Raw genomic sequence first — 25687 nt, forward strand, 5'->3', positions numbered from 1 at the left:
CAATTTTCTCTATCAGGTCAAACATTGTAAAGAAATAGTGCCTATATACATGGATGATGCAACAGTTAATTGGTATTGTGACGATGATCATTTTAATCAAGCACCATTCGACTAGGAAGACAGGACATTTCAGGGCAAATTTTAATGTGTGGATTAATAAAAAAATAACAATAATAACTGACTAGTATTACTGGTGATGGCAGCCTAATGATTAATCAATTAATAGAGATAATAACCGTCAGATTAATCAATAAGGAAAATAATTGTTTGTTGAGGCCGTAATCACAATTAACCTGCAACTATTTAATAAAAGCATTCACACTGTAAACACTGGGTACCTGGTACCTAAATGTTGTGATCTGGAAGTGATGCATTTGGTTTCTGGTTTCTTTCAAATGAACAGTATTTAGATTGCCAGTGTGCCAAGTGGCAGATAACACGTTTAAAGGACTAACTCTAACCTCAGACACAGAGCATTTGCAGGACAGAATGTCAAATAGAAAAAGCTGTTGATTACCAGTTTCCTTCAGAAAGCCTCTGTTTATCAGACAAGTAAAAGAGAGCAAATGAAATTTGTATGAACATACAGTGCGGCAGCTTGCATTTGTTTGTTTATTTTATAGGATCTCCATTAGCATCTGCTATAGCAGTTGCTAATCTTTCCTGGGTCCACACTGTCATCTTATTTCTCGTCATAGTCCAGTAAACACTGTTTCAAACCCTCACTGCGGAGTTTTCATATTGAAAGAGGGGTTTTAAGGGGTAATTGAGTGTGATTCTTGCATCACCCACGTCCCTGTTCTTAGATACAGTCATGTCATGTGTGCGCTCCCACTAAATGATCGCATATTCAAATGAGGATAAGGAGCTTTTGATGGAATGAGGGGGATAGGAGGGGAGAGAAAAATGGTTGAAGAAGTGGAGGAAGGAAAGCAAAGCCCGGACTGATTTGAATCTGGTAAACTGTCAGAGAGAGGGATTACCCCACCAAATCCCTGGCGAAAATAGAGGCCCAAGTTATTTACTAGCCTTACAACCAGCTGCAAACCATCTGTACTTAATTGTAAGACACAAACTTTATGAAGATCAACTGGGGATTTGGCCACAAAGCCTCTTACGCCGCTGAATTGGTGTCCCTGCTTCGAGGGAGAGTATGGGAGGGAGCTCGAGACATGTCACATGTGCTTTGGAGGACGTGGACTCCAGTGCTCTCTCTAGTCTCTATCAGGGCCACGTCCTGCTAAATACATAGACAAAAGTTGTGTATTAAAGTAAAGTAAGGTCAGTGTAAGGGCAGGGAATTAACATATGATTTACAAAGCATACAGGCATACAGCTCTGCGTCCATAGACAAGAATCTATAAAAAACAAACACACATACATAAACTTACACACAGACATACACGGGATTTGCTATGGCCGGCTTCAAAACATTTAATTGGCTTGAGCTTGACTGCCTTTTAGCAGGACGCCCGTCATTAGATCCCAATTAGGCATGCAAGTGGCCCAGTGACCTACACTTAACAGGGAAATCAGCACAGAGAAGACAATACCTCCACTAACCATAAGACACAGGCCGAGTACAAAACCTGCGTGTGGCATTGTTTAATGTAGGTCGCCATGCATTATGTTGTTCTTGGCAGCCATCTGAAGACAGGAGATAAGAGGTCCTGTCCAAGCCACTGAATGGCAGGTAGCCAGCTTAATCCTATTTAACAAGATCTGGGCTGAATCTGGGGTGGGGCGTGTTGGTGGGGTCACGCGAGGAGCCCGGCAGGGTCAGGCTGTGGCTTTGTGGGAGGTGTGGTCCCGAATATTGTGCATCAACAATGGACACCACACTCCTCCGCCTGTGCTTATCCCTAATCACTGAGATAAATGCACATTAAGTGCTTGTGAACAATGTAATCAAACTTAAGTACATCATATGCTAAATGTGTTTCTTTGCTTTTGTGTCGTCACTGAACTGCGCGGACAAAATAAAGGAGTAAAGTCTTTCCTCCACAAGTGCGTCACTTCTAAGAAACTTACAGATGGGTCACCCAAGAACAAATATTGTGGGATCTAAGCTGCTGGCCGCTTTAACTCATTTATTTTCTACCACTGCGCTAATTCCTCCCATCTCCATATGTTAAGGGGTGGAGAGGGAGGGGGGTGCTCGTGTGAGTGTGTGTATGGGCGTTGGGGGGGGGGTGTTGTCAGGGATTAGGCTATCCTGTCTGGACATACGCCTGGTGTAATCACGCTGGAAGGGCTGGTCATTGTGCATCTCTGTCCAGTATGAGTCTGTGGGCCCCAGGATCCCCCGTCATAACCTCAATGAGCACCCCCCAAAAAGAAGAAACACTGCCTCCCACCCACTTCCACACATCGAATCTGACTACAGCTGTTGCTGTGAGCACCAGCCTGTTAATGCAGGATGAATTATGTTGTAGTAAATAAAGAGCTGCCTAAAAAGCCAAGATACATTAAAATACAAAGGAGACCAAGAAGATAAATAAAGAAATAAAGTAAAGAACATGCAATTGTAGAGTTTCAATGCGAAGCAACCTGCATCCCACAAGCTAGAAACCATCTAGTCAACAGCCTGTAAATCACACATAAACTCAGGAATACCCAGTAAAGAAATCAGAATTTATTAACTGTTGACCTGAAAACACATCCATTCATGTGAGCTCCATGAAGGACCAGTTTTGTCCTCCACTTGGTCACATCATACAGTAACTGGTAATACACCTGCACCCCCCTTACCCCCCACCCTCTACCCTCTTCCACCTCTCTTCATTAGCAAGTTTATAATCCCTGATGGCCCATCTGCCAGACGCCAAAGCCACAAAACCGAGCAAACAAGGCTAAAAGAAACTGGCCATTACGGGGCCTCTTTGAATGGGCCGACTGATCACTTACATAGACGCTGTGTTTGCTCAGGCCCTGCACAGACACACTACAGCACTGCTATTTTCACACAGATAAGGAACTATTTGCGCTCGATTGTACCTGATGAGCAGTGCACCTGCCTCTGGAGAGGATAGGTGGGTGTGTGGAAGAGAGGGCTTATTGTCGCAGACCCTCTCACCTCCGGCTGAATATACAGGCTTGATGCTGTAACATGAAATAAAGTGAAGCTAAATCTTGATAGTATACACTGGATCACAGTTGGATCAAACAGTTTTAATATGCCTAATGTTTTCAGTGAAACTAGACTTATACAACCCAAGCCTTCAGCATCACTTTGTCTTTTTACTATCCTGTATCCAAAGGGCCTCAGCCACATTAATAATGCATCATTTCACTAAATGCTCTATTTCCAAGCTGAATAAATGCCTTGCTTGGGAATAAAAAAGGAATTGTGCTTTTTTGTGATCAGCTTTTCTTTTCAGTGTAAACTGAGAACCAGCACTGTTCTAGCAACACACACTGGATGACACAAAATGGCTGCCTTGGACTGAAAGAAGCAGTAAGCCAGAGCAGCAGCAGCAGCAGCAGCAGCAGCAGACAGAGCAACCCTTTTACCGGTCTCCCTCTTTCCTCACTCTTATTGGGAGCAGATTAACAAATCACCAGTAAACCACAACTTGATTGCTTTTCCCCCCCTCCAAGAGTCCCACAGTATCACCGTCACACCAAGACATTTGGGGGCTGCAGTGTGACCCCCCCAGGCAGCCCAACCAGGATTATATAGTGGAAATGTAATCCTGGTTTGGGGGCTAAAGGGATCAAGGCACTAGAAGACACAATGTAATCAGGAAGAACGTCTACACCCCAAGAATCAGACCACAAGATAAATCCAAGCAGAGGTTTATCCACAATGTCAATTAGAACATATGTCGGACACATTAATTGATGCATGACACGCTTACTGAATGTTGGTCAGTCACACATGCTGAGAACAACACACGTTACATTTATGCACTTAATAGATTTTTTGCAGTCCCATCCAATTCTTTATTTCTTTATTAAGAAAAGGAAATATGCCAGAATCTATTCTTTTTTTCTTTTTAATTTAATTGTTGCATGAATATACTATATGGATGTGTCAAAGGCAATTCAATCTCTCAGTGTATTTTATACTGAGACATTTTACAATAAATGTGTGCTCACAAGTGTAGGAGGGTGTCAAAATTAATCAACAAAGCTGATGAACAGGAAAACGTGTGTATTTTTCTGTGTGTGTATTTCCCTTTGTGGTTGCACAAGGTCACATGACCTGGTCTCCATTTTGGAGTGCTGTGCATGAGTGCAGGTACAACAGCTTGTCAGACTCACCTGGGACACACAAAGATAAACACACACACACACACACACACACACACACACACACACACACACACAACTTTAAACCTGCACCTCTCTGACACAGAGTGCACTGAGGTGACAGCTTAAAAAATGTGAAAAAAAAAGAAGAAACTGGCTAACATACAGTCAGCTTAATAGCTGCTGAGAGAGAGGAGCTTATCTTCCCACCACAGCTAATATGAGCTTCTCAATTAGATGAAAGGCTCTCTCCCTTTCTCTAATTTTTTGTTCAATTTCTCCAGGCAATTTATTTAGGGTGGGGAGAAAAAAAGAGGAGCAGAACCCGAGCAAACCGTATTGGCTAAACGCACGGCGAGTCATAGCGAGCTCCAGCCAATCAGGCGGAGCTGACAGCGTCAACTCAGGCCCTCAGCAACAACATGACTATTTACTGTATGCAAGAGAAAAATCTATTTGGGGTTCATCACTGCTCGTCCAACCAACCACACACAAAAAGACACAGAAAAACAATACATTTAATGCGTCTGTATGCATGAATATAGTAGATTTATTTGATTTTAGTTGCATTTGATATTTTTTCTGCACTCTTATTCTTAGTAATTTTGGAACAATGTAAAAACAAAACCTGTAATAGCTAGATTATTTTCAACGGCTGCAGAAAGAACAGCAGCGAACATGCTAATTAAACATGTTTCCTTAGCTTTGTGAAGGCAGTCAGAGATATTTTTAGACAGTTCACTCTGTATTTTGCATTATGGATTATGTCGGATTATGCAAAGGACCCATCACGCGTTCACTTATCAGTTTAATTTCTTTGTCCTCTGAATTATTTTTACACAGACTCCCTCAGTATTGTATCTCTCTCTATAGTTGCCGAGTGGAACTAAAGGATTATGCAAGCATTTCCAAAAAATTAGGTTTCCTCACCTTAGACAATATAATGTTAAGCGTTGGTTGGCAGAACATTTTCTTTTAATGTTTTCAAAACCAGGAGTTTGCATGTACAATGAAATTCTTTTAAGATGTTCAGTTCAAACATATAAATATATCTTGAACGAAATACTGCATAATTATTTCAAATCTTGCAATTAAAGACTTAATTATTATCACAATAAGGAGTCCTACAATAAATATAAATACAACTTTTTAGGTTTGATTTTACTAAATGAAAAAAAAAAGATTTAATACATTCCTAAAATATTAGCATTATTTTTTTTTACTGCTAGACATTTAAATATGACGAATGCTACATTTTAGAAAAACTGAAAATATAAAGCTTTAGGATTTACCTTGACACAAATTAGCTTTTCATTTTTTTGGTAAAACATTTATATCATAATCAATTAAATTAACACTATTATTTATATCATCATTTTTAGATGTTTCTTGCCCATATATTTGTAATTAATCTTTCAACTTACCATAAATAAGTGAACAGAATGAACATAAAACATATTTTTTTTGTTTGTGATTTAAATTAATTTAGTTATTAAATGAAAACTATAACAGTGGAAAAAATGTTACATTAAAAAAATAAATAAATAAAAACCTCCTTTAATAAACACATGACCTGTCTGCAGGCTTCCCATATCAAACTGATTCTTAATCATCCTTTCTCACCATCTGCTCCCTTCACAGTCAAGGTTACATATCACAGCTTGAAAAATACTGCTGCAGGAGTGTGGCGATACATGACAGGGCACCTGGGCAAAGATGGGTGAGATGGGGGGGTTTACAAATCCCAGAATGCACTCTGCATGCAACATGCATTGCTTGGGGATATCACTTCCTTGCTGCCTGAGACGTCCATCTATCAAGGTGATTTCCCATGGCGGCTCGTCTTGGAAATACCTTTCCACAGGTCACCTTTATACCGGCACCGGCTCCCCACTGAATGAATTCACTTCATTATTCGTAGTTTTGATTAGCGTCATGGAGCAGGAGGAGGAACCTTCACTGCTATTATCTTCTGACTGACTTGTGGGACAGCTAAGGTTGGTACCTCGTTCTTTACAGATTTCACTTTTAGTTATTAAAATCTTATGCAGTGCATATTCCTCAATTGCTTGCAACTATGTTTTTTCGTAGTAAAAAAAGAAACAAGGTAATTTAACTGTATGTTTACTTCTTCGCAGGAAAAAAAACTGTGAATAATATAATAATAGCACAAGACACATTTGAGGCCTGATGAGTTTTTGCACAAAAACAACCATGATTTATTGAAATGTTAAAATGTCTGTGTCAACAAAGGGGGACACCGGTGTGCACTCGCACAAACAATCGCACGTCAGTCGGGGCGATGTGCTGATGTCCAATGACATTTAATTTCTTGCCTGTCCCTTGTTATAAGATGAGTCTGCATTAAAGCTCAAGTCATGTTTTTTCCCCCTCGTTGTTTCGCTCACTTCCTTGCCGTAAAATGCAGCACAGACAGGGATAGATCGAGAGAGAGAGAAGGCTATAGAGAGGGAGGGAGGCTGTGAATAGGCAGAGTGAGTGGCATGCATGGACAGCCCCTCTGTCTCTCAAAGACACTGCAGCAGCTGCCTGCACGCGATAAGAGCAACCATTCACAGCCAACTCCCCCTTTTCCTCCTCCTACACACAAACACACACCAATACACTTTTCTCCTCTCTGTCTCTGTCTCTCTATCACACGCACACACACACACACACACACAAACGTTTACATGCACATCAGCCTCTCTGCAGGTTTCTACAAAGATGCAGCGATTTCAAGCAGCCTTTGTCGCCAGTCAAAGGTCTTCCCTGCAAATCATTTTGTTTTTGTTTTTTCTCTCTGACGTCAGAATACAGCAGGGTTAAACATGGCTGAGATGGAGAAGTGTGGGGGGAATCACCTTTCTTTTTTCATCCCTGACAGAGAGCAATCACGTGGCGCTCACCGGGCAGCAACACAGGTGTTTCTACAGAGCTGTGACTGACGCTTATTAAGCAGTCCACCACATCCACCTCTGAGTCTGATTTATTTCAGTTCAGTTTGGTTTTTTTTTATCTGCCATCCTCTGATGATTTTAAATATAAAAAAGAGATTCTTAAACGGCTGAAAATCCCTGTCCCATAATGACAGCAGGATGTTTCAAGTACCGTCCTGTCCTGTCATCCCTGTGCCATGTGTGTCGTAATTGGCCATAAGATCAGTGTCTTTGCACCAAAACCGCAATTTGCATTATGTCACCTTGCATTTCAAAGATATTAAGGCCTGAATGCATCATCCATGTCATATTGTCTCCTCTCACTCAGACAGGAAGTGATCCCTCCAAACAAACATACACAAACTCAAATACACACAATCTGCCCCGGCCCAGCCCTCTCAGCAGTGATTTACATATAGCTGGAACCTCAGTGCCTTATCATACACACACCCACACAACAAATCTTCTTTTTTCCCCCCCAATATGCTCCATGTGAATATATCTAACTGCCAGTGACATCCATGCCAATCACTTTGATCCACTGATAAAATCCAGCCTCAAATCCATCCAGTCCACTGAATGTCTAAGTGCCAATTAATTGGTGGCTCCTTCCATGATTAGCTCATGTTGCGCTTATAGCTAATCTGTATCTTGGCAGGGAGCCATGCATGACCTGGCTTCCATCCAGGTCTGGGAGCCGTGGAGGCAGCAGCCATGAGCTAGCCCTGCACAGTGCTGAGCAGCCCGGAGAAGATGTGCCAAACTGCAGCGGCACAAAGGAGACCTCACTGTTTATCAAAGATTAAGCAGTGTTTAGTATCTCCCCCCCTCTCTCCTCCTCCCCCTCCTCCTCCTCCTCCTTCCTGCGCTCAAATATACGCATGCGTGCGCACACACACCACCACCTCCAGCTCACACCCTAATTGTTCCCAGCCCCGAGAGTTTAATAAAGAACAAATTGCGGTTATTGGTGAGCAAACAGCACAGTACGGAGGTGGGAGTGTGATCATTGCAGCGCCAGTGCAGTAAAGGGAGAGAAAGGGCATCAGCCAATTTAATTAATATCTCTGTCAGTCTCGGGCTACGACTGGAGCAGGGGCTGTGTGGAGAGGGATGTAGTGAGTACACAGAGCATAATCTAATGCTGATGCTTTATAGTGCCACTGGACACTGGTGACACATTTGTGACATATTGATACGCATGCCATTTAAATTGCAAACTCATATATATGATCATGCTTTCTACCTGTTATGTTGTAATGAAGCATCCGTGACAATGCTTCCCCGCAAAGGAAGGTCTGACACAATCATGATACCTTGGTTACATACCAAACATGACTACAGCGGTTTGGATTCCGATATAGCTATTGGGGCATTGAAGTAAAGTAAACATTACATATGCTTTGCTGCCAGAAAGACACTTTATTTTCTTTACGGAGAGGGGGACATTGGCAAATATTATATAATTTACTGACACAAATTCACACTTTCACTAAATGTAGTAATAATGCAATACAGTATCTCAGTGAGTTCATTTTTCTTCTTCATTCTTTTAACTCTGATCTTTACAGTTTCCTGATTTTAAGTCCTTAGCTGAGCACTGGGTAACTTATTTAAAAAACAGTAATATGTAGGGTTGAGACGGTATAACATTTCCGCATTACGTTAACGCCCTGAAGAAAATATCAGGGTTTCACTGTTGTACGGTTTACAACGTAATGTAATTGTTATGGTGATTATTATTGTTATTAGCTAAGAGAGATCCTACAGGGAATGAAAACAGAAGGGCTTTTTGGTTTAACAAATGCTTTATGATGATCTAATAAAATATTATGTCCTTACAGACTTGAAACTTAATATAAATGTGAGATACATTTATTTCTAATAACACAAATACAGTAGAATTCCATACTGTATATAAGTACAGGCTACGGTAAATCTTGAAAAGGTATATGACTGCAACCCTAACAAGTTTCATCACCATCAAGTCTGGTGAAGACCAGACACATTCATAAACCGTTATTGCAGTTACTCATGTGATATTGAAAATAAATAAGATCTAACATTTGTGACAGTTAGTCTTCGATGTTTAATCAATTACGAATAAATAAGTATAACCAACAAATACTTATAAGAGCCCCTAATCACACACACTTTAGGTACAGAAAAGGCTAAAATTAACCAATTATTTTAACTCATTTTATATTACATACATTGTAATGGGGCTCAGTGGGTTTGTATTTTTTTTTTCCTTACAGCCTATCATGCTGCCTGCTCACTGCCCAGCCCAAGTGTATCTACCCGTCATGTTCCCATAATGCTTTGTGGCAGCTGCAGCCAGATTCATGCACACAGGTATTGATTTTCTTCCCAGTTTTTTTTCCCTCCAGTGCAACCCTTTATTTATCTCGCTAAGCCCCTGCCACTGGGTGTGAGGAGAGAACCAGCTCGCAGCTTGTGAGAGAACACAGTGAATTCAACATGAGAGACGCTTACCACATAACCTGGATTTATTTTCATTTATCTGTTATTTATCTGCCACTGCTGCTCTGCTGCAGAGTATAATCCTGCTCTGTGTGGGATGCATGTGTAGGTATGCGCGTGCATGCTTGTGTGTTTGTGCTGTCCATCCATCCGTCTATACAAACACTCCATTCTCCACAGGCCACCTGACCCATTTTTCTGCGTGAATAACAAGACTCCAGCCAATCATGGGCAGACAGAATGGCGAATGCTGGAAAAAGACTCTACATCCAGCCTGTCACACGTCAGAGTCCCAACCCTGCCTGTCGACAGAGTGAGGCAGGGATGGAGAGAGAGAGAGAGAGAGAGAGAGAGAGAGCGATATCCTCCCTCTTCACTCCCCCTCCTTACCTCCCCTCCCTCTCCCATCACATCTCAGCCACACAGGGACCAGTAAAACCATTACCCACCCACCCCAGCCCCCAGCTCAAGGTTTTGCTGCGCCAATGGCTGCGCTTCCTACATAGCATTCTAAGAAAAGGGCAAAACCGACAGCGAGCGAGCTGCAAGGCTGCTACCTACAAAAGACATTCATTATACCACAGTACCTGTAGGCTACAACACACAGTATATTGCAAATGATAGCTTGCATTCTGCCCTCCAGACAAATATTTACAGTAGGGCCACAGTGATATAGGAAAGTCGCTATCCATCTTGGAGTGTATTTAGTCTTCGACGCAGGAAGGCAAAGAATTTGAATATATTCAGACACATAATCTCCTTTTTATTTCCGTTTATGCTGCGATCACATATTAATGAAACATTTCTGTAAACATATTTTACACCTGCCTCAGGACACCTCGGGGTTGACTGAGTGTACCCGTCATGACAAGGCTGAGTTGGGAACACACAGGTCAGCTTAGTTTTGCTCACATCAACTGCCATCAACTGTGCGACCCTAAACCCTCAGACATTTGCATGGCTCCATACCAGCCCGGCTTTGTAGCTGCCTTGAAATGGAGGAGGAGGAATGGAGGAGAAACAGTAGGCACTGTGGAAACACATGATAACGTCCAGCAGCCTTTTGATAGTAACTCTTGATATTTACTTCAAAGCCCCATTATACACAGCCAATTAAACCGACATAGTGTGGCTGGCTCTTCTCCCTCTCGGCAATGGCTGCGGGGATCAAGACTGGCTGCAGAAATAACTCCAACACACATTCCAAATGTCAACAAACATGAAAGAAACTGTGAAATGCACAAGACGGCTTAGCAAATGGCCAGACTGAAAGTGTTAGAGCAATCTGCGATGTCCTTAAACAAATGTCTGCACATGCTACCCAACCCAGCAGCATTAACTGGGTAACCTATAATCACTAGTGTTCTTTTAACAGTGTAGTGGAAGACATAAGTAGATCTTAGAGGCATGATTACCCATGTTATAGTTCATATGTGTGAGAGGTGATAGAAACAGAGTGCAAAGAGGCAGCATGAGCAGAAAAAGAAAAGATTGAAACGGAGGAGAGATGAGGGAGGCTGAGCAGAGCAAAGAGAATCTGTGTGATGGCCGACGGCCCTTGTGCTTAGCTCGTGTGCTGAATGAAAAGAAGCCCCTGTGTGGGTGTGTGTGTTTTTGTATGTGTGTGTGAGTCTCTGCAGTAGTGCTGGGGGGTCGGCCCCCTCTCGGCCCTACTGGTGCTGAATGCAGAGCAGGCAGCATCAGGCCGAGGCAAATGACTACAAGGCCTCCTCAGTGACTGCAGCACAGGCTGCACCTGGGGAATGGCCCTGCACAGCAACAGAGCCGCAGCCAGCCACAGTCCATCACAACGCATCCCAGAAAGCAACCCAACAGGACGTGCACACCATTCCACCGGCCATAGCAAAAGTACAAGGTGCAAGATTATATTTCTTTGAGGTGATTTTTAAATCTCTTCCCTCAGGTGAGCTTTATTCATGGTAATCAATCGAAATCTAATCACACTGATCATCTGGGCCTCCTCATGTTTTTTATGAAAGTCCAGTTGTCACACACATACTAACACCAGCCATTTCAGAACAGCTCTGGCATATGACTATATATTTACTATATAGATTCTCAGCACTACCTCAGCATTAATCCTATGTTTTGAATCACTGCAATTCTATTCTATTCTTACACATCTTCTACCATACACGATCAGGACACAGCAAATGTCGTAAAAGTATATTACCACAAAACACAAATACATCAACTCTTTTCTCAAATTACTTTCTGGCCATTGTTTTTTCTTTATGACCAAACACATGAACAGTTGTTTTTAAAAGTACATTATATGTTTCCTGAACCTCCATGTTTATTCATTGTTTGTATGACAGAAACAAATCCTCTGTTCATCATCCTGCTGTGATGATCTCCTTCACACAGTACACTTTAATGGTAAATCAATCTGAACTTTAAACTGCATTAACACAGATGATGAAAAGAAACAAGTATAAATCAAAACAAGATATCCACTCATATAAGCTAAACATAGGTATATCTAAATGAATGAAAATACTTTTACACTATTGTGAAATAAATGGAAAACACTCTGCTTCTCTCATTTCATCCTCACTGACCTTTTCAGTTCTCTTCTTTTGGGCCCTGACTTCTGATTACTGTTTGGCATCTTGACAAGGATTAACTCTGCTGGTTGAGCAGGAGGCTGCAGTCAGATGCAGATTCAGTTCATGTCATTAAATGGAAGTGTTACTGATACTTAGTTCTGCGATTGTGATTGGCCACATGAGTTTACTGCACCATGGTTACACCAACAATGGTAGAAATAGTAGGATTATGAAGAGAAATGTATATCAGGCCTCTACAAATGTTGTATTGTTGGTCAATTGAAACAGTGTAAACAGTGGCGCCAACCATTTAGGACAAGTTGAAGTAAACTGGCATTTTCATCCCTCCTGACGACGTGACTTATTATACAATGACAGATTCCCCTCTATTGTGTCCATAAATTGTAGTAAACCAGTAAACCCAGCAGGATCAGACTGGGTCCTGATTGGTTCCCTCTCTAAACAATTGCTAAAATCCTCTTAGTCTGAACAGTTTTTGAATTGATGCATTCCCCCAACTTGCCTTGATACTCACTCTTTTATATTGTTATACAGATGCAAGAAGCAAATGACACACAGCAGCTTTTATAGTCAGTCACAGCATAGAGTACTCCTCACTGTGTCAACCCACTCTGTACCTTTAACTGTATTCCAATCACAATCTCAGAGTCATTTCAGTGGACAAAATGATGATGAGTTTAGCTGTACACTCACAACCAACAAGAGTTTAGCCTAATCTAGTTTAGAACTGTTTTTTATAAGTGGGTGGCAACAAGAAATGTGTCCAGTTCAGTGAAATAATTAAACTTATTCCCAAATAAAATGGACTTGAGGGAAAATACATATTATAAATAAAACTACCTTGCCTCATTAGTAGATGCTGTAGTGTCTTTTTGTTCTTGGTAAAACAGGTTAGAGTCAATATTGGAGCATGAACTGTACATTTTGTACAGCCATTCTGTTAAAACCCCTGACCACTATACAACCACTGTACCCGACAGCTATACTGCACTGTTATTTTTATTGGATGTCCTGACCGAATGCATTTTTCATCATAATTTTCTATTCTTTTCTAATGGACACCAGGGTTCTTTAAGTGGTGCTTTGTTAGTCTACCCTGCAACAACTCAAAAAGGTCTATGTCCAGTGAGACTTACAGAGGGCCTGTCTGATGGGCCCTGCACATCATGCTACACCTTCCAAACTGAAGAGCCGATTCAATTATTCATGCCAAAGACAGAAAAGCTACATTTCACAAACTTTTTTGTTTCCAGTCGAAGTGTTGATATTATTTTTATTCATTAAAAATTAAGATGTCGAAGCTCAGTCATCGAGATGAGGGGTTAAGCCATCTTGCGTTGAGCTGTCAGTTAGTGTGCATATAGGCTCACAGACATGGATACACACATACAAAGTGCACTTAAAATGTGTGTAGTAGAGGATGAGGGGAATGGACGGTGCGTCAGTAGGATGCGTGCACTGAGACGTGAATAAAGACCATTTGCTCGTGGATTCATAGGCTTCTGTCATCCATTATTTAGCATGGAGAAGAGCAGTGGATTGGTGGCTGGATGATTTTTCTGACAGCGTTTACATGGCTGACGGCTACAGATGTGATGATTTTTATCGCTCAAGATAAACATTTTGTTTTGACGGTGCTGAAACTTTTTTTCCTCTCAAAATTCAGAATTCCACAATATTTCAGTTAAAACTAGCAGCCGTACTGTAAAACTATTAAGCAATTCAGTGATAAGTTCAAAATACACAAAAATCTATTTAAAATGAGAAACTTACAGCACAGTAAATATTCTCATTCTCATTCTCGTACACATATCTGAAAACATGCTTGCGGCAAATCCATTTATGGACAATTAAGAGATTGCTATAGATTTCAACATGGCTGATTTCGCCTCAGCGGACAAATGTGAAACGTCAACAAAAAAAGCAGTCGCTAGCCGGCATTTGCCCTCCATCCAAAAGCAAAATGACATTAGCTCTTGTCTATTGAGTTTGCTAAATGCCCCACATAAAGTGAATTTGCCCCCCAGGGCTGGGAAACAATCACGCAGGCGAGCGTTCCATTTAAGTGATTTGAATGATCGGAGTGCTGCAGTGCTTCCTATCAGCCACAGAAATGGGTCAATACACTGAGACTAAGTGACATGGCTGGCAGCCTGCGCTCTCGTGGAAGACCTGGCAGAGGAAGAGGAGCGGGACCTCACTGTCATTGGGTCAGACAGACGTGGGTACACAGACACACATACACAATGGGCCTGGCTAGCTGGTGTAAGCTCGGCCTTTGTGTAGGTTCATGTCAGAAGAGTCGTACAGTTAAGTCAGACCACACACACACCTCTGCTGTCACAAAGCTCATCACATGACAGACACCTCTTCTAATTGTCGTTGATGATCTTGATCAACAGAATTGTGACCCTCTATCTCACTCTGGCTGTACTCTTAATTCTGTAGCGTTTCTTAAAAATAAGACCATGTTTCTGATAAGCTAAGGAACATGTAGCAGTGACCCGTCTCTTTCTAAGACTGGTACGTATTTTTGGTTTTAACACCAACTTTTCACTTATTCCATTGTAATCATGGCAACATAGCTTTATCTAGCAGCTCACTTAGAAGAAATCTCATTTTTTGCTGTGAATCCATTCAGGCAAATTCAGACCAGATCTGACCTGATGCTCACAATGATTTGTTCTCTTTTGTTGTGGTATGTACACCATCGAATAAGACTAAGAATCAATAAGAATCTTACAAGAACAACTTGGCAAATAGGATCTTCATCTGTAACTATGATCTACCACATGTGTTCACTTGGAGAGACTTTGGTTACTGTAGTGTAAAAGTATGCCATGACTTACTTTCAGCGTTGATTGACATTGTGTCTTTCTCCCAGGACACAACAGTGATGTAGGCCTCCACTGAGGCAGGGATAATGCACTTGAAGACCGCCACATTGCCTCTCATGGCTTTCTGGTCCTCCACCCGGACAGTGTAGGGCTCTCGTAGGACTGGGAGGAGGAGACAGACAAGTGTGTTGTGTATGAGATAGAAACCTGCTAACAGTGGGATCATGATTGTTTGGGTTGCAACAAAGCACAAGCGTAGACAAAACTTATGAGCAGAGAAACTGACCAGCCTTAATGTGGACATCTTGGCTCCTGATTCTCCCTGAGGGGTTCTCCGCTGTGCAATAGTAGGTGTTGTCGTGGATGAGTTTGCTAAAGCTGGAAGGGGGGATGTGGAAGATCTGAAGGGTGCCATTGGGGTGCACATGGCGGATCCCTGGCACATCATAGATCTCCTCGCCGGTGGCCAGGTACCAGCGCAGTGAGACAGGGGGCACGCCTGCGGCGGGACAGGGCACCGATGTCCCTGTGGTGCTGGCAAACACTACCTCTTGCACAGATGCATTGACAAAATATAAGCTGGAACGTAGATCTTCACAGAAAACTGCAGAGAGAGAAATGAGATTACAAATAGAAATGTTAGACAAGTTATTCAAAATTGTTGTTACTTCCTAAAACTTGAACACTGTATGGAGAAGTCTTTGAATAATTAAACTGACGAGCTGTACCCACTATTTTTCAACCCCACCACATAACAGAAACACTATCACATTTGACAGAATTGTGCTATCCTGCATCTCTGTTATCCTCTGAATTTAGGCCGAGTGTGTTTTTCCCTGGTTGACCATTGTGTTCTTGCTCACTGCAGCAGAGGGAGGTTGCAGGAGTGTGTCTTGTTGTCTATGAAGAGACATTGCAGCAAAGCTCTAGGAGAGCAGCAGTGGATGGAAATAACAGAGCCAGCAGAGAGCCAGACCTGCCTACACATCATGCATGTCTGTAGACACACCCACTAAAACATGCAAAATATCTGTGTTCACGACACGGAACACTAAAGGGAATCAATTCATCGACTGATAGTTAGTAATAGGATATAATAATAAAAAGCTCTAACGGCAAACGCAACCCAAGATAGTTGAGGGGTAATTTTCCTACAATTGAGATATTTCTAGTTAAACCAGGAAAACACAGACGAATATTCCCTCTAAACATACAATAGTATGTATATAACAGAAGTGGCTATATCATCGTGTGTGAGCAAAAATGTTCACAAGATTGTTGTTTTGAAGGCTTGATTGGTCTTTGTTTTTACTGTCTTTGTGTCACACAGCCAAACAACCATACAGTCTCTGGACAAACTAATTTGCATCTATGCTTTCATCAGAATTAAAAGCTGTCATAGCTTCTGTTGCCTTGTTTAATCTCAGATCTAAATAAGTGATCTATCATTGTAACAATTATATTGTTGCAACACTCACTGAGAATCAGTTTCCATAATTACAATTTGGATATCATCAAAAAAAATAGCACTAAAAGCTGCTACGCAGTGAATTTGTCATGTCCATCCCCACAGTGTGCAGCAGACGATGTTTCCAAGTCTCCTTAACTAATGAAGCAAGTCAGTGTAATGTGATGCACTTCCTCTGTAGTAAGTTACTGTGTTGGATAAAAACTGACAATGCAAGTCTTTGCTGTAATGGACAGCCCACACTGCTGGCATGAAGCCAAGATATGTATACTGGCTGAATCCCAAGGAAGGGTGGAGGACGTGTTTCATACATCCACTGCCTTTTAAATGATTTTCCTGTTATTTGGGTTGGGGAGAAAATAAACAGTCATAATGTGAGATAACTGCAGAACCCCGACTGTAGCACATTATTGGAAACCTGGAGTTTCGAGGACTCTTTCTGTAATATCTCTATCTGCCTCCTGCATAATCTGGACAGTTTCTGCACAAGAAGAGAGATAGTAAGTGTGTACAAATGAGTGATGACATCCAACAGCAGCATTGTTACTACTGTTCAGGCAGACATTGCTTACTCTAACGTATTAGGTGGAACTAAGAGCTTAATGCACTGGAACCAAAAGAAACAAAAACACATGCAAATAGATGAAAAGATAATCTGGTGAAGAAGAATCTTCACCTATAGATTACACAATATTATTATACTCCTAATAGGATTAGCCTTTACAGCTAATGGCTGAAATACTGTCATCATCATTGGAGAAGAAAGCAGGTGTTTTGGACTAAGAGCAGCAAACTTTCAGACCACCACGGCCCATGGCGTCTTCTGACCATCCAACCTGACTGGCTGGACAGCTCCAGGGAGGGAGAAGGTTGGAATAAGAGCCATGCTAATCCAGTTTGGTTTAAGGCTGCTCCTGGCTAATGTCTCGTCACAGGACAAGTAAATGGACGAAATGGGACTCAGGCTGGCAAAACAACGTGAATCAGAGACTGCTGTGCCCACAAAGACATGTCTCCACCACAACATCTCGGATCAAGCTGTTGTACTCGAGGGGTGGGCTGTATTCTGTCTGTTCTGACCATGATGTCTATAACCAAACATTAACTTTTCACTTCTGGTGGTTCTATTTACACTTCAAAAATCATAAAAGTGCCTTTCATCTGTGAGGATCTGGCTGAACAAAGTTAGCTTTATTTCCCTACAAAAAAACTCATCGCTGTGGCTCTCTGTTTGAAAATGCCACATAACAAAATGAGCTGTAAATAGAGAGAACACAAGGAAGAACAGAAATGCAGCAAGTTGAACAGAACATAACGGCATGACTTAGCCTGATATAGGCTATGTTACACTATAGACACTGTAAATGTACACTCAGTTGCCAGTTTATGGGGTTTTTAGATATCTAAAACTAATGTAGTCTAATACATTTATATTTAGCCTATCCTCACTGACGTAAATGGGGTTGATAAAGTATTAGAACTACCTCACTATAATATAACAAAATTTAACAGCACAAACTGCAGTCCTTAAAATATCTTCTCCAAGTTGAATGAACACCTCTCCTTGGAATAAAAGCTGAACATTATAACTTTCAAGAAGGCTTTGATGCTCAGTGTTTATAGCTGTAATATCATCTGAATCACAAGTTGAACTGCTCATTTGACTACTGATGGGTAGTTAACTTGTGTTATCTCGTGTTTTATTTCTTTGCAGTGTTTTAGAAAACACTGCTCCTGAAGTGCCTTAAACTCCTCATCAGTAGTCCCACCTTCAATTCTGTGACTTCTTGAAATCACACTACATCACCATGTCACACATTGTCATAATATACCAAGTGGCTAGTCTGGCACTTTGATTAACGCAGCTGTTAGTGATGCTGGCTCAGGTGTGTGTGAGCTGTCCAATCAGAGCACACTGGGTATTTGGGAGGGCGGACCTTAAAGAGACAGCAGTCAAAACAGAAGGGAAATACAGTACAGTGCTGCAGCACTGGACAATAAAAAAAATAACGATGTGCTTTTTGAGCATTAAAAGCAAGTAAAATTATTCTAGTAGTAGCATAATATGTCTCCTTTAAGTTTTCTCACAGGGTGTCGTTCATCACTTAACAGAGATATATTACACATGTTGGTCAGTAACATTTTGTGCTTTAAAAGATTAGATTAGAGTAAATTCTGTCTTTATAAGACCATACAGGGATAATAGCAGATTGGTGCTATGTATAATGACAATGCGAGGAATTACATTTTAGAAACAGATTTTTGTTTGATGTTTGCTGAAATACTACAAATTATGTGTGGCGGAGAGCGGAACAACTTTGCATTAGTGTGTCTGCATGGATAAACACAGTAAGGACTGTTAAGGAGATTTAAGTTATTTGCATTAAACTCAGTTAAATCTGTAGGGCATACCAAATAAAAAAAGCCAATTGCAAATGATTATTCGACAGTGAACAAAAAAAAATGATATGGTTAAAGAATCGTACAGTGTGGACCTTTAAAGCTAATGTAAACAGGGGTATTCTGTGAAAAGCCACTGTCAGTCACCTACTTTAATATTTCAGACTTCTCTACCGTATCTCTACAGTCTCTATCGTGGGCTCTCCCCTCCTGTCGCCAGCCTGCCTGCCTGTGCGACAGCTGCCAATCCCCCCTCCCCGGAGACCAAACATTTTAGCGCTTCATAAATTCCTAATGAGCGCGCTCAAATCACCGGCCACTTCCACCCACTGGTCGTTCAACCTGTTACGACAAACAAACACCGTGGCGTACACATGTTTCCGCACATTTCTCACTTCACACATGCAGTACTCTGAGGGCCAGGCCTGGAGGTGTTGAAAGGCGAATGGCTGTAGTTGTCAACACCTACAAGACACTAGTTTCTTATCCAAGGAGAGGTAAGAAAAGGCAGAAGAGCCAAGGCACACATCGATTCTGAGGGATTTCTACTGACGTCCAGTTTGGCCATGATGAAACATGAACATTAATGACCTCAAAACACTGATCGTCTGGGTGTTTGGATGTTTGCAGAGTCAAACATCGGGGTGTCATTTAATCAATAAATGAGTAACCTGACAACAGTCAAGACCTCAAAAACAAGTGCACTGATAAAGCCTGGCAACACACACATGCGTTTGTTTGCCTCCAAGTGTGCATGTATAAGGTTGCATTTTCTGTGTACTGTGTGACAGTCTGTCCTGTTATGTAGCTGACAAGCAGATACATAAACTTTAGCTTTATTGTATTGTCATCACATGACTCTACTCAGATTTGTCTCGATTTATACACATAGCTGAGGACAGCTGTATGATTTCTCTCTTGGCTGCTTCTACACCAATCAATCATTAGTCTGCGAGATTCATTAAAATTGTGTTGCGAAGACCAAGCATGGGTACATACTACCAACTGCATTAACCTCAAGACTGATTACTTATAACTATTATGACACATTTGATAAACAAATGTGTTTGTCATAAAACAGGGCTTTAATATAGCTGCAATAATGCAGAACATACTGTACTGTAGATGAAACAAGCAGCAGTGAAAAGGCAGAGAATCATGGGGTACAGGCTCAAATAAAACAGTTTACATGGCTCACTACCCATAATGACACACGCAGCAGAACTTATCAAGGGTTAATTTATGGCCTTGTAATCACACAGAGTAACAGCCTGTCAGTGGTTTTCTCAAGTAGGAAAATCTGCCATCAAGATGATCATAAAAAATCTCAGCATCTGTTATGAATAGCAGGCAGCTACTGTGACTGTCTGACGGATCAGCAGACGACTCTTTCACCACGGTTTACTCCATTTAGCTCTAAAATAGACCTTTCTTCCTCTGCATACATTTCTAATGATGATCTCCCAAATACCTTGGTCCTTATTGAAACCACACTCACTCAAACACAGTGAGGAGGATGCTGTTTGTGTGACACTGTGTGACTCCTTGTAGGTTCAGGTATTATTCAGGTATCCATACTGTAGTATGAAGTATCCGATTTGTATTAATTCAAGGAAGAGACAGTGGCGCAGTGATTTAAGACTCTACTGTGACAATCTGTATAATCTGAAGCCCGCCCAATGTGGGGCCCACGGGCCAAGGTGGGCCTGCAATAAGGTTCCACTGCAGCCTAATGAATTTAGAGATTCATTTTTTTAAACTTACAAACCACTGTTTCTAGTATTTTTTTAGGTAACAGTTGTCTTAAAATATGGAGAATCCTTTACTATTATCATTATTGTTATTATTTTTATCATTATTATTATTATTTTCATGATCTTAGAAAAAGCAGGCAGGAAGTCAGTCAGTAAACTGGGGATTCTGGAACCATATCGCACCTTAACAACCCAAAAAATGAGTTTTTTTCTCAGCCAGATAACTGATAATTAACTGCTTTTCATGACAAATAACAATAATTTGCCATTTTTATTCCTTGTTCCTAACCTGTTGTTTATGCATACTGAGGGTAAAAGGTTACAATATAGTGAGCAAACATGGATGATTGAATATTTCATAGCTCTGATGAGATTTATTGTGTTAAAACTGGTAGACTTTTTCCCTCCTCTCTGAACCCTTACAGAACATATACTGCAAATAGTCCTGCTGTATCAGTGTGTGTGACACTGCACTTGTTCAGTCAATTAAATCAATTTGGCTTCATATTATCTGCTCTATTTATCAGCAAAAATGTCATTGATGCCATTAAATAGCTGATAATATAAATTTCCCAATGTTGGACCAATATATATCGTGCATCTCTAGCCCGGGCCTACCACTAGGTTTTTAGTTTCGTCTCTTCAAGGGAAAAAGTTTAGGTATAACTGATGTAACGCTCTTCTTAGTTCATACTAATATAATGCAAATATGTAAAATATATGGTGCCAAAAACTGTTGAAAAAAAAGTTGAAAAGCCATTAGCAGAAAATGTCCCATTTTAGCTCATGTGGCCACACTGCAGGATTTTCCCCATAACCAAAATAATATTATGCATGCAATAAGAGGAGGTCCAAGTAAAAATAAAGACAAAAACAACAAAAGGCTCTTTTAGCCATTTTGCATGCAGTTTTTTGTCTGCTGTCAAGTCACTAAGGTGTTACGCTTCAATACTACATCATGAGGTAAACAGCTGTACTGCATCAGCCAAGCTTTATCCTGCACTGACCAACAACTCTTGAGAAAAGGTCAGCAAGGGAAAGAAAACAAATGAGACTACAATGGGTGGATGCTGTTTGTCTTTGTTCAGGGGTTATTATCTGTTCATACTGGAATCATGTATTCATGTTCATGTCCATCCCTGGTACTGTACTTTGTATTTTACTGTAATCATCCATCAGGGACATCTATGTAGGCAGCGTGATGGTGCTGCAGTGGCTGACACTCTGTAAATGAGGACAAACAGCCATCATGCAGCCTCTGGTCTGAGTGTGTTTGAAAGGTGACTGAGTGAAGAAGAGAGGCTGCCTCATAACTGCTTTTGTCTCAATCCGCTTTGCACCAACTCATAAAAAATTGAGACCCCCACCACCCCCACTTCCACCACCACCCATTTCTAGGTGGTTGATTCCTTAAGAGGAGAAAGCCTGATGGACACAAAACCCTGCCAGATCCCAATAGTTCAGATACATACAGTTGGAGTGCATTTATTTTTCAGTGCAGTGCCAAGGAAAACAGTGAGGGTGGGGGTTGAGTGGGGAGGCGGGAAAACTGGAAAGCACTCCAACAGTAACATGCAGGCATCTATTAACAGATAGAGACCAAGAGAGAATGTAAAGGAAAGGGAGGACAGGAGAGATGCCATGACAGAGGTCAAAGGGATGCTCCAACTCTATTGTATCCCACCATCACCTTTAAATAAATACGTATTCCTTTTCTCTTCATACTTTTCCTCCATACCTCCATTTCCAACTCGGCTCTGTCTGGTTATATTCCTTTCTAACCTTCATCTCTCCTTCACGCTCCTCTGACCCTGTCTCCTACATTCTGACTTACTCCACCTTAACACAAGGATGCAGGTGCAAAAAACAATGCATGTGAAGGGAGAGCCAGAGAGGAATTCTGGGTTTCACCCTGCACTCAGCTGCCCACTGACTGCCTCTGCTGATGTGTATTTATCATCCACTGAACCTTCAAGTCCCTGCAACTGAAAAGCAGTGCAGCCCAAAATCTAAATGCTGGAGGAACAAAACAAATACACACTGCTGTGTCCTGGTTAAAGAGTAAACACGAGTGCTGGGCCACAGGATTTCATTTAAAAAAATCCTACTTCATCATACGTTACTCTACTTGTACCACTTGTCCAATAATGAATTCAAATCAGTTCAATGGTAGAAACTCCTTGTAGTATATTTCCTTTGACTCTTGACTGAGAATTATCTAATAAAGCAGAAATTACATAAACATAATTTGTATTTTGGGGGGATATTATTTGAATGTTCAGTTGTAAATTAATATCCCAAGACAAACCGGCCCAATTTATCATAATGCTTGCTTGCAAGCAAAGGAGACAGAATGTGGGTGGCTGTTGGCTGTCATCAAGTGTGTTTGTGTACAGCACCGTTAAATAATAATCTCATTAACGGCTGTCATAAAATAGTAAGATGTAACACATACAAATGCGCATCTCACTGATATGTAACGCATTGTTTTTGCAGAGGGAAGAGGCGCACTTTTGAGGATCTATTGATAATTCTGGGAACACAGGAGCAAGATCAAAACAAGAGCAGGCTGAATCTTGAAACGGGAGATGAAAGATTTATGTGGACCCTATCGATAGTCGGTCAGCCGTCAGCTTGGTTGGCAGATTAAGGCTGCAGTCTGCAACGCTTTGGTCCACATCTCAAAGGATTTCTGTCTCCGGTGATAGCGCTGGTTCTCCGAATCTTACTTTAAAATGAATTATCTTCATTAGATGTTGCGACTGCTTATTGAATAGACCTGAATAGTGTGATTGGGCCGTTTCTAAAAGTGAATTCTTGTGTCCTGTCTCACACGGCACACTGAAGAGATTTAGGATAAAAACACGTTGTTGTATCCTTATTTTTACATCTCAATCCTCAAAAGTACAAATTGTACGAATCCTTACAGTCCTCCTATCTCAGTCTTCTTGATATGGCTTTGGCATCACACACATACCAGCACAATATTCTGCTGAACACCAACGCACTCCTATGCCTATCATGCCCACACACACACACACACACACACACACATGCTCTCACTAACAGTCAACATATGCCCGCCTGTGCTGCAGCCTGTCTTAATCGACATCGGTTTTCCATGAGCCAAAACCACAAAGAGGAAAAAGTGATATTGTTCAATTATGAATCACACACATGTATAATAGATGGACACTTTCTTCTGTGTTTTCTGTCTTAGCTTAGAGGAGGGGCAGGAAGAGGGGTCCTGTTGGGTTACTGAGGTGGGTCCCATCTTCTTACTGTGTAAAATAATGCTTGGCACAGCCCCAGATGTCAGCACCTATTGGTGGCAGGCCCTGCTGAAGCCTCTAAACATGGATTGCAGGTGACTCCTAATGCAATCCTCCCATAGTGAAGCCTCTGCTACTGTGTTTGGAGCTCAAGGGCACCAGACACGCTTCGGTCAAGGAGAGTGCATGCGGGCGTGTCAGAGGGATGTGGGGGGATGAGCGTTAATGTCTAGGAGCCCACAAACACGGAGGCTGACATGGGCTTGGTTGACAGGTGAGACAGTGAGCAGTCAGTGCAGCCAGTAATGTTTGAGCCTCCCCCTATTACAGAGAATATTTCTTATTAACATATTTTAAGTATGTGGAACTCAAACATCCAGACACTGGTTTGAAGAAGCACCAGTTGCAAAGATTCTCACTGATATTCTCAAGGAATAAACACACAAACCTTTTATTTTTCCTGTAACGTGTTTAGTAGGAGCCGTGAACCTCCACTCTGACAATGCCCATCAGTGGTTGCTTCCAAATCACCCAGGCAATTTATTTAAGTAAATGTCTGATCAATACAGGTCCCACTTACACAAAACATAAATAGGCCTATGCATTAGCCTGTGCATTAGCCCACTGATGTGTCAGGGGCTTTTACTGGGCCTGTGTTTACCTCAACCAAACACCATTAATCAACCTCAGATGAATGTGGTCAGGAGTCTCTTGTTTTCTTGTTGAAATGATAAAAAACTCACTGATGCTTCACATTATTTCATAATGTCCTGGTTGACTGCTTGGCTTTCTGCAACAACAGCCCGATATTCACCCTTTCTCCAATGATTTTATCACATTGAATTAGCTATTAGCCACAACATGTCTCCCCTGCCCAAGGCCGCTAATGTATTTAAACATTACAGTCCAATTGGCTCTCAGCCACAGTGTGGCCCTCACCAGGTCAGGGATCTCTGTGGTGCTACAGTGGGCACCCGGGCATCAAGACATTAGGGCAACTCCACTGGGGCAAACAAGCATTGAGCCACACTGACAGCTCATGGCAGGCAATGCAGGTAATTAAGGCAGGGCTCTGCAGAGACCGCCTAGGGAGGGAAAGAGTGGGGGTGGGGGAGTGCAAAAAGGGGAGGGGTAGGGAGGGGTGGAGATGGGGTGGAGGACAGGACGGCCTCATGATGACAGTGAGTAAGCATCCAAGCCCCCCCCCCACCCCATCCCCACAACCTCCACCCCCTCCTCTCCTGCCCGAGGGGTTTACACAATAAGCGGTAAAGAGAAGTGCCGCGCTGATCCGAGATGCAGATCGAGAACAGGGTCCCCTCACTCTCCCAAATCACCGGCTCCCATTTTGCCCTCATGAATAATGTTGAGGGGTGCGCTCAGTGCCATGGAGCCGCTATGTAAAACAATGATACCCTCCTCTGATGTCAACTCTCTGGAGGGTGAGACGAGAGTCACTGTGAAGTGGGTTAGTTGATGCATATGAACGCTCATTTACATGAGCGCCAACAGCAGAGGAGGGAGTTCCCATGTACTGGGTACTTTGAAGACCTTAATCAGTTACATCATCAAGGTGGAAATGGACAAATACTGCAAAATGACTGACACAGAGGAGAGATGGAAATAAAAGAGTGAGATGGCTGAGAAGTGCAGAGGAGAAAATCCTGCGAGTAAGTAAACAAACTCTA

General features: G+C 41.8%; 1 protein-coding gene across 5 annotated transcripts in view; it reads right to left on the reverse strand.

Moving 5' to 3' along the window:
• The window catches only part of LOC311269963 (cell adhesion molecule DSCAM-like), a 94343-nt gene that overhangs the window by 54837 nt on the left and 13819 nt on the right, over window positions 1–25687 (reverse strand). For all 5 annotated transcript variants that reach the window (XM_084374534.1, XM_084374531.1, XM_084374530.1 and 2 more), the window contains exons 2-3: window positions 15392–15709; window positions 15118–15267 (exon numbers count right to left, since the gene is read on the reverse strand). In XM_084374534.1, coding sequence (XP_084230660.1) covers window positions 15118–15267; window positions 15392–15709 — 468 coding nt within the window. The remainder of the gene's footprint in view (window positions 1–15117; window positions 15268–15391; window positions 15710–25687) is intronic.

The sequence above is a fragment of the Pagrus pagrus genome, assembly GCF_965226575.1.
Source record: "Pagrus pagrus genome assembly, chromosome: 14".
Lineage (NCBI taxonomy): Eukaryota > Metazoa > Chordata > Actinopteri > Spariformes > Sparidae > Pagrus > Pagrus pagrus.